Raw genomic sequence first — 10,548 nt, 5'->3', positions numbered from 1 at the left:
TTGGTTTGCTGAGTTTGGCAATCTTTTCTTTATTCACCTTAAAGATCAAACATGAAACAATGAGGAATGTAGTTCTTTGTGAAACACATAAATACTTGTAGTATTTTGAATCATTTGGCCCTCAAAAATATTGCTTAACAAGTTAAACTCAGCTTAACTGTAGGTAAATGCAAGTATGCCCAAGGCTAGAGTATTTTGATCTCCTTTTGGCTGCAGATTATACTTCTGTGGCTGGAAAAAATGTTCTTCAATAGCACTGACCAGTTCATTCAGTTCCTTCTTCAGCTGCTTAGGATCACTGTTTCCAGGTGGGGCACACAGCTCTGCATAGTACTTGATTTTGGGCTCTGTCCCACTGGTGCCCATGGTGGCCACGCCTCCATTAGCAAAGGTGAAGGTGATCATTTGGCTGCTTTTACTAGTGGGAAGAACATCTTTTTTATCAGGCTAGCTATCATTATAGCTAGTTGTAAGGTCCCTAATGGCAGAAATTTCAAATTTGCTGCAAGCTTTTTTTTTTTTTTTGAGACGGAGTTTCGCTCTTGTTACCCAGGCTGGAGTGCAATGGCGCGATCTCGGCTCACCGCAACCTCCGCCTCCCGGGTTCAGGCTATTCTCCTGCCCCAGCCTCCTGAGTAGCTGGAATTACAGGCACACGCCACCATGCCCAGCTGATTTTTTGTATTTTTAGTAGAGACGGGGTTTCACCATGTTGACCAGGATGGTCTCCATCTCTTGACCTCTTGATCCACCCGCCTCGGCCTCCCAAAGTGCTGGGATTACAGGCTTGAGCCACCGCGCCCGGCTCAAATAATTTCTTAATGGTGTCTTGATCATGGCAGATAGGAAGCTTTCGTAATATGGTGGCTATACTCTACATAAATGGCCTTTAGTTGCTGAGACAAATTTTTGGTTGCTAGAATGCTAGCCAACTCTGCACTTAATGACAGCGGCACTGAGTCCATCTTTGTCCAGAATAAAAGGGCAGCACATGTATCCAATAGCTTCTTCAAATGCAAATAAGATAGTTTTCCCCTGGCCTATTAGCTGTTTGGCTCTGTTTCCCATCCACTTAAAGCCAGTTAATGTTTCCTCAAAATGAAAACCCTCCTTTAGGGCAATAGCCCGCAAGATTTTGGAGAAGATGTTGCTAGACAACATGTAAGGGTCTTTGAAACCACTGCAATCCCGGTTCTTCTCGTTCCAAGGTGTAAAAAGCCACCAGCCCAGGAGGGCCCCCAACTTATTGCCCCAAAACACTCTCCATTCACCACTGTCTTGCTTTTTTGCCACAGCAAGCCTATCAGCATCCAGGTGATTTGCTAAAACAATTCTGGCCTTGGTTTTGTCAGCCAAAGCAAAAGATAGTCAAAACAACTTACCCCTCTTCGGGATTCTCGTATTTCACTGTTGGAAACTCAGGATCTGGATCCTTCTGTTCAGGAACGGCCTCAGGAGGAACAAGGTCAGAAGCCTTGAAAGCCGACTGCACAGTTATGACCCACCCCATGGACAGAGGTGTGCACAAACTTCACCTTTGTCTCCCTTTTCACGTTCCTGTGGAAACAGTATTTTTTTTTTAAGATGGGGTTTCACCCTGTTGGTCAGGCTGGTCTCAAACTCCTAACCTCAGGTGATCCGCCTGCCTCAGCCTCCCAAAGTGCTGGGATCACATGTTTGAGCCACCGTGCCCGGCGGAAACAGTATTTGTTAATGGAAGCACTTGGATTGTGAAGAAGTGGACTGCTATCATTTAAAGAATCATTCCAAGCTTGAGGCCACTGTTCTAGGTTTTCTTCAATAGCTTGAGAAATCTCTTTATCATGAGGAGAGATGATCTGAGCTCCATTATCCCAATAAACCTTATAACCATTATCCTGCTTTTGATTGTGTGATGCAGTTATCAGGATTCCAGCACAAAGTTTCAAATGCAATACTGTGAATGGCACAAAGCGAGTTGGCGTTATATCAGAAAAGAGGTACACAGGAATACCCTGACTGATAAATGTGGTTGCAGCAAGTCGGGCAAACCTGCTGCTGCTACCCCCACTGAATGGATGGGCTTGGGCGTCAAAGCTGATCATGATCCCTTTCTGCTTTAGGTCACTGAACTGCTTTTCCAGGTATCTGCAAAATCCCTGTGTAGTCTGGATGGTGATCAAGTCATTCATACGAGAAATTCCAGGTCCCACGGGAGCTTGAAGGCCAGCTGTCCCAAACTCCATCCGGGCCCCAAAACATTTTCGTAGTTCTTCTTTTTTACCTTCTGCTATTGGTGGTTTCAATGCCTCTGAAGTTAAAGAATTCTTGTCCCAGCGCAGCCACCGGGCCATCTCCTGGTCCAGCTGGGCATCATTGCCGGGCCTACTTCCTTCTGGAGCCGCCATCGCTGTGCTTGCACTGCCGCAGCGAAGGATAAAAGGCGGCAAGGTCACCCTTCTGGCCTGGCCAAGAAAGCACCTTAATTTTTTGTTTAACCATCTACTAATTTGCAACTACATAATCATTCTATAATTCTAATTTGTTTTTATTTTTATTTTTTTTATTTAGGGTTAGGGTTAGGGGTTAAGGTTAGGATTAGAGGGTTAGGGTTAGGGTTTAGGGTTAGGGAGGCCTCTGACCTTATGGGATCAAGCCATCCTCCTGCCTCAGCCTCCTGTATAGCTGAAACTACACATTTGCACCACTGCAGCCTGATAATTTATTTTTTTTGGAAGAGACGGGGTCTCTTAAAAAACACCAAAGGAATACATGTGCAGAACATGCAGGTTTGTTACATAGGTAACTTCTTTTTTATTGTTGTTTTGTTAAGTCAGAGTCTCACTCTGTTGCTCAGGCTGGAGTACAGTGGAGCGATCTTGACTCACTGCAACCTTTGCCTCCCATGTTCAACTGATTCTCTTGCCTCAGCCTCTAGCTGGGATGACAGGTGCACACCACCATGCCCAGCTAATTTTTGGGTTTTTTTTTTGGTTGGTTGGTTTGTGGCAGAATCTCACTCTGGAGTGCAGTAGTACAATCTCAGCTCACTGCAGCCTCTCCCTCCCGGGTTCAAGTGATTCTCTTGCCTCAGCCTTCCAAGTAGCTGAGACTACAAGCACATGCTACTGTCTAATTTTTGTATTTTTAGTAGAGACGAGGTTTCACTATATTAGACAGGCTTGTCTTGAACCCCTGATCTCGTGATCCGTCTGCCTTGGCCTTCCAAAGTGCTAGGGTTTATTTGTAGTTTTAATAGACACAAGGTTTCACCATTTTGGCCAGGCTGGTCTCAAACTCCTGACCTAATGATCCACCTGCCTCGGCCTCTCAAAATGCTGGAATTACAGGCATGAGCCACCGTGTTGGGGGCGGGCCTTTTTTTTTTTTTTTTTGAGACGGAGCTTCACTCTTGTTACCCAGGCTGGAGTGCAATGGCGTGATCTCAGCTCACCTCAACCTCTGCCTCCTGGGTTCTAGCAATTCTCCTGCCTCAGCCTCCAAAGTAGTTGGGACTACAGGCATACGCCACCATGCCCAGCTAATTTTTTTGCATTTTAAGTAGAGACGGGGTTTCACCATGTTGACCAGTATGGTCTCGATCTCTTGACCTCGTGATCCACCCACCTCGGCCTCCCAAAGTGCTGGGATTATAGGTGTGAGCCACCGTGCCCGGCCTTTTTTAAAAAATTTATATTATATATATTTTTTTCACATAAATTTTTTTTTGAGACAGAGTCTCTCTCTGTCTTCCAGGCTGGAGTACAGGGGCAGTATCTCAGCTCATTGCAACCTCCACCTCCCGGGTTCAAGTGATGCTTCTGCCCCAACCTCCCGAGTAGCTGGGATTACAGGCGCCCATTACCATGCCAAGCTAATTTTCGTATCTTTAGTAGAGATGGGGTTTCACCGTGTTGGCCAGGCTGATCTCAAACTCCTGACCTCAAGAGATCCTCCCACCTTGGCCTCCCAAAGTGCTAGGATTAGGTAGCCTGAGCCACTGCACATGGCCAACATAATTCTTAATAGAGTTTTGGAATTTGCATTTTACAACTGTATTTCTAACATAACATTAAATCCTTATGCAAAGCACTCCCTGCAATGGAAACAGAAATAAAGAATAGCCACTTCCCAGCAGTAACATGAACTCCTGGATTTAAGACACACCCAATAGCAATAGGTGGAGAGCATCTTCTGCATACTGTGCTCCACCTTTGAAAAGTGCAGCCATGGCTGGGCGCAGTGGCTCACCGCTGTAATCCCAGCACTTTGGGAGGCCAAGTGGGACAGATCACGAGGTCAGGAGTTTGAGACCAGCCTGGCCAAGGTGGTGAAACCCGTGTCTACTAAAAATACAAAAATTAGCTGGGCATAGGCGTATGCCTGTAATCTCAGCTACTCAGGAGGCTGAGGCAGGAGAATCGCTTGAACCTGGGAGGCGGAGGTTGCAGTGAGCTGAGATCCTGACACTGCACTCCAGCCTGGGTGACAAAGCGAGTCCGCCTCAAAAAAAAAAAAAAAAAAAGGCCGGACGTAGTGGCTCACGGCTGTAATCCAACCACTTTGGAGGCGAAGGCAGGCAGATCACCTGAGGTCAGAAGTTCAAGATCAGCCTGACCAACACGGAAACCCCGTCTTAAAAAAAAAAGAGAGAGAGAAGAGGCTGGGCATGGTGGCTTTCGCCTGTAATCCAAGCACTTTGGAGGCCAAGGCGGGCAGATCACCTGAGGTCAGGAGTTCAAGACCAGCCTGACCGACATGAAGAAACCCCATCTTTAAAAAAAAAAAAAAAGTAAAACTGCAGCCATTTATCACTACAAAATAACATTTATCTCATTGGTCTTCTTGTAGGACTGATAAAACATTCCCAGATTAATTGAATATAAGTTAGAATCTCAAGCAAGGGATACTAAGTGAATAAAAGTGTTGCTCAAGGAACTGGACACTATAATTGATTTTATAGGCAAGAGAGTTGTTTTCTGTGGAAATCACAGAGAGAGATTCACCATGTATTCCTACTTTAGGGAGCACAACATCTCTCCTATCTTCCTTGTCTTGTCCTGTCTGGGTTAGTTCTCTCTTGTCCCTGACAGACTGAGAAACTGACTCTAATGCCTTAGAGCGCACAATAATATTTATCAGCCCCTGCTTCCAGTACAGGGATTTTGCGACTGAAGGACTGTTCCAAACGGTATGATAATTTGGATTTTTTAGCCTTTGGGGGCATCCTAAATAATTTTAGCGTCGGAGAGCTGAGTTCCCCAAAATCTAAAATAAAATTTTTCCAAATACTTGAGTGATCAGTTACAGATATTAATTTCCAAAAATCTCAATACGGGTTCTAAGACTAGGTAAGACTATCCTCTACCCTAGAAGGACGCGTACTTTAAGGACAGACCGCTGAGGTGGAGCTGGACCTTTCCTGCAGAAGCGCCTTCTTTACCGCCTTGGAGCCTTAGGAAACTACATAACCCAGAAATCTCTACATCGCATGACAGCTTGTCGGAGCCAATGAAGGCTCAGAATAAAGGTGTTTCCGCGAGCGCGCGTAATTTAAAGGCGGGACTTCCGGCGTCCTCTACTAGCGGCCATTTTGATTGGTGTTGGGTGTATTTTCCGGTGAGAGACCTCCGAGCGCTGGATCTGGCAGAAGTGACTGAACCCAGAAGGTGGAGAGGAGACGTAATCCCAACGGCACAATGGCTGCTCTGCAGTTCCTTAAAGGCCAGGCGTGACCCGCGCCAACGTCGGGATCTGGACCACAGTCCCCGGGTACCTGCCCTGCTCGCCACCTCCTCCCGACCCCGCTTTCCCCAGCCAGTCTGATGGCGGCGGCCGCGCTGAGGCTCCCGGCTCAGGTAATTGTGGCGTCTTCCGTGCCCTCAGGTCACCTCATCTTTACCTAAGTCCAAAAGCAGCTAGCAAGCGGCGCTTGCTCAAGGCTCTGCAGCCTGAACATGGAGTCGGGACCCTGAGGCGCTTGCAGGATGCGGTGAGGAGAGCGACAGGCACAGGGACCGGTGTAGGCAAAGGCCTGGAGATGAACTGAGCCGGGAGGATCGGAACCCAGGGTCCACAGGCACCTGTCGGGAGCAACGTGTGAGGCAGAGCTCCTTCTGGAAGAGCAGGCTGGGGACTGTGCATTCACCCTGAGAACGTTAGAAGCCATGGACAGCTTCCAGCAAAGGAAGGACAAGATCAAAGTCCAGGCTGTAAAGGTTTCCCAAAGTCCAAAGAAAGAAAGAACAGAGGGGATAACTTTCCGGCCCTGAGAGGTTGAATTCTTGTTTAACCTCTGCAGATCACATAGATGCTAAGAGATGACATTTTGTATTGAGGCGTTCAGTTCAGACAAGCAACCCGCGTTTACCTGGTTACAGGGCCAAGAAAGGGTTCAGGGAGACCTGAGCTTATCAAATCCCATCAGGGACACATTCTTGTAGCTTGTGCCTCTCCTCTCGGGCACTCCTGGCTGCAGAAGCACTTGCAGAACCTTCACAGGGAAGCGGAGGGTGTTCCATTCCCTCATTGGCCCTAACTCCCATCCACATGCTCTTTGGGCATATGAGGTGTCCTGGGACTCTTAGGTACCATTTCCTTTAAGTTTTTTGATCAGAGAGCCCTGGAGAAACCTTAAACCCAGGATCTTAAGTCTGTGACACAGGATATGTGGAGGTTATTCCCATTTCTGTCAAACAGTATAAACATACTTGGGAGGTTAACCCAGGAGTTGGTACCAGGATGTGAAATGCTTAGAGGTGAAACTGACCAGAGGGAGGAGGTGGTGTTGCCACAGTTTGATCTGGCTGTAATCTCTGGCTCTACAATGGAGAACAGACTGTGGGGTTGAGGGAGGAGGAAGTAAGATGAGAGTTGAGGCTCTTGCTATAATCCAAGTGAAGGTTAACAGACTGGATTTATAGCTGAGGAGATGTGGCTGGATTCAAGCATCTAGATTTCCTAATATGCAAAGTAAGGGCATGAAGAGAGCAATCAGGAACCCAAGGTTTTTGGTCTTAGCTATGGAAGCTGCGTCAACTGAGATGAGCAAGTTGGTAGTAGACATAATTAGAATATTATGAGATATCAAGATGACTTTTGGCCATGTGAAGAGGCGGACACAAATAAGTGTCGGCATCAAATTCATAATTGGACATACAGGTTGGGGTATCTGGGAAGGGATTGATACTGGAGACATCTAATATATGGTATCTAATGTGTGCTATGGTGTGTGAGCCATGGGTCACATTAAGGAGAGCACACTTCAGATTCTGGTAGTAAATGTCTTAGGGGACCAGAAAGCAGTGGTTGAATGATGAGGACAGAATCTGTTGCTTGGGTCCCTAGGTAATGTTATTGGGCTTCCTAAACACTGGAGAGGCAGGTAAGTGACTATGATGGTAAAGTATACCTGACAGCAGGGCCGGGCTCGGTGGCTCAAGCCTGTAATCCCAGCACTTTGGGAGGCCGAGGCGGGTGGATCACGAGGTCAAGAGATCGAGACCATCCTGGTCAACATGGTGAAACCCCATCTCTACTAAAAATACAAAAAATTAGCTGGGCTTGGTGGCGCGTGCCTGTAATCCCAGCTACTCAGGAGGCTGAGGCAGGAGAATTTCCTGAACCTAGGAGGCGGAGGTTGCGGTGAGCCGAGATCGCGCCATTGCACTCCAGCCTGGGTGACAAGAGAGAAAAACCCCCTCTAAAAAAAAAAAAAATATATATATATATATACCTGACAGCGTAGTTTGCCAGGGGACATAGACTTTCAAGGAGAGAATAGACATGAAATAGATACATACAGAAGTCAAATTGAGGGAAGATGACACTTAGGCCAGAGTGGTGCTTATTCATCACTGTGCAATCAAGATTTGTGATGACTTTAGTAGTGCGTGGGGAGTTTTGTTAGGCCTGCTGAATATGCTAAGGGAGACATATGGTCATTTGTAACCGTCAGTAAGTCTTGGGCCTTGAATGGATTAAAAACAGGACGGTCTTTTTTTTTTCTTTTTTGTTGTTTGACAGAGTCTTGCTCCGTTGCCCAGGCTGGAGTGCAGTGACACAATCTTGGCTCACTGAAACCTCCGCCTCCCAGGTTCAAGTGATTCTCCTGCCTCAGCCTCCTGGCAGCTGAGATTACAGGCGTGCGCCACATGCCAAGCTAATTTTTTTTTTTTTTTAATAGAGATGGGGTTTTACCATATTGGCCAGGCTAGTCTCAAACTCCTGACCTTGCTCACAATCCGCTCGCCCTGGCCTCCCAAAATGCTACTGCCCCTGTCCGGGACTGGTCTTTACATGTCAGTGGTATTACGTGAATGTAAGATGGTCCATGTTGCTGAAGAGTAAGCCAGTGCAGCACAGAAGCAGAATAAGACCATGGATATCTGAAGTTACATGTGTTTTGCGTGGCTGTGGAGTCATGCAAGGAGACATTCATAGAATTATAAGGGACTACCACTGCTAATGGGAACCATGGTTATTTTTTGTTATTATTGGATCCTGTTTGAATATGTGAAGCATATTTGGTGCTGTCAGCCATATTGTGGTATAGAGGCAAAAATGGAGGACCAGTATGATGTCCCACTTTGATATCCAGTGATATTGGTATGACCTCAAGTGGCCTGACAGCCAGTTCCCTTCCCACTGGGCTCTTTTGTATAATTATCGGCATGGCCTAATAATCCTTTCATTAGGGAGACCAGGCAGAATTCCTGCTTATTATACTTTGTAGTGAGTTTCAATTTTATCCTTACCCACAGTGTTATTCAAACAAGCCAGTTGTATCCTCCCAAGGGAATCGAGGGTCATCACGCCCTCTACATTTTAAAAGCTTGCATACCGTAGTTTCTGGTTACGCACTCTTATCCATAGTGCACCTTCCATGTGGTCCTCTATGTTGAGGGGTGTCCTCTGCCAGACTTTGAGTATATTTGATTTTTAAAAATATTTATAGCATCAGCCTAGTGTTTGATGTCATGTGTTTGGTCATTAATATAACTGTAAGGTAAAAATCCCTCTCTTACTGGTAGAAGGAAGAAGAGGGTATAAACATACTTGTGGGTAGGCAGAGAGAGGCAAACATGAGAGGCAGTTTGGTGGGGGTGGCCATGGGCATATGTCTCTGCAATCTAAAGAATGATGTATATTTTGGCTTAGCAGGGTGGCTCATGCCTGTAATCCCAGCACTTTGGGAGGCTGAGGTGGGTGAATCACTCAAGCTCAGGATTTTGAGATCAACCTGGGCAGCATGGCAAAACCTTCTCTCAACCAAAAATACACACACACACACACACACAAAAGCCAGGCATGGTGGCACACACTTGTAGTCTCAGCTACTTGGGAAGCTGAGGCCAGAGAATTATTTGAGTCCAGGAGACAGAGGTTGCAGTGAGCTGAGATCATGTCATTCCACTCCAGCCTGGGCAATGGAAATGAAACTCTATCTCAAAGAAAAAAAAAGAGAGTGAATGATGTGTATTTAGAGAGGGAGTATGTCTGATAGACCCAGGGTGCTGCATTGGGATTTATATGACTTCATCTCTAGCAGGGGTATTGGCTATCAGGAGGTATGGACTGCTTTATGTCAGTACCAAAACACAGAAACCTATTGGTTCACCCACTTCTTGTTGCTGATGCCTGTGCACCATGCCCAGTGAGCCCATGAGAAGACAGTGACACCAGTGGACCTAGTTTCTCCTTGTAGTTGAGGACCTTGGGAGGAGGAAAGGCAAGGGTGGATAAGTGGATGAGCATATGGGGCGTTTGTGGTTTCATCTGTCATCATCATGGCAGGGCACTGTGACCTTTGAAGATGTGGCTGTGAAGTTTTCCCAGGAGGAATGGAGTCTCCTTAGTGAGGCTCAGAGATGCCTTTATCATGACGTGATGCTGGAGAACCTGGCACTTATATCTTCTCTAGGTAAGGCCCTCATACACTTCTGTGACCTCAGCTAGTGTCTGCCCTTCTCCATTTTTTTTTCCCCCATGGCAAGACTATTTTCCTCACTTCAGGAACCTGGGCACAGGTTCCTCTGTTAGTTCCCTGGGTAGGTTCTGTGGTAGGTAGGACTCAGGTGTGTGTACTGCCCTCTCTTCTCCTTCAGCAGCCCCAACACCTGCTTTGCTGGAAGCTTCCAGAGAAGGAGCTTTACAGGCACCATAATGCATCCCGTCTTGCTTGCCCTCTGCCTGTTGGGTAATTTTTGCAGCTCCAAGACTCTGGTATGCTCAGGTTCTGCTTCCTTGCTCGAAGTGATGTTTATTTATGACTGCCTGTGCCAGGAATACCTCCCATCAATGATCTGCTTAATACTTACATGCACCATAGGCTGTTCTTGCAAGACACTTCTTTAAATTATCTTGTTTTTTTTGTTTTATTCTGTTTTGTTTTCAGAGTTAACATCTTACTCTGTCACCCAGGCTAGAGTGCAGTGATGCAACCATAGCTCACTATAGCCTCCATCTCCCAAGCTTAAGCAATCCTCTTTCCTCAGCCTCTGTAGTCACTGAGACTAGAGGCTTCTGCCACCATGTCTTACTAATTTTTATTTTTATTTTTATTTTTTT

At 46.4% G+C, this 10,548-nt stretch overlaps 1 protein-coding gene and 1 pseudogene across 3 annotated transcripts in view; one reads left to right on the top strand and one right to left on the bottom strand.

Moving 5' to 3' along the window:
* The window catches only part of LOC116539998, a 5,746-nt pseudogene extending 3,359 nt beyond the window's left edge, over positions 1 to 2,387 (bottom strand).
* A 2,349-nt stretch (positions 2,388 to 4,736) lies between these two features.
* The window catches only part of ZNF776 (zinc finger protein 776), a 14,011-nt gene continuing 8,199 nt past the window's right edge, over positions 4,737 to 10,548 (top strand). The window contains exons 1-2 of one of the 3 annotated variants that reach the window (XM_032263276.1): positions 4,737 to 5,837; positions 9,775 to 9,901. In XM_032263276.1, coding sequence (XP_032119167.1) covers positions 5,805 to 5,837; positions 9,775 to 9,901 — 160 coding nt within the window. In that variant the 5' untranslated portion in view covers positions 4,737 to 5,804. Of the gene's footprint in view, positions 5,838 to 9,374; positions 9,902 to 10,548 lie in introns of those variants that run through there. The other 2 variants (XM_032263275.1, XM_032263274.1) reach the window with 2 other exon arrangements.

The sequence above is a fragment of the Sapajus apella genome, unplaced genomic scaffold, assembly GCF_009761245.1.
Source record: "Sapajus apella isolate SASKATOON/1434 unplaced genomic scaffold, GSC_monkey_1.0 scaffold135, whole genome shotgun sequence".
Lineage (NCBI taxonomy): Eukaryota > Metazoa > Chordata > Mammalia > Primates > Cebidae > Sapajus > Sapajus apella.
Note: the sequence above shows the minus strand (reverse complement) of the source record. Positions and strands in the feature narration are given on the sequence as shown.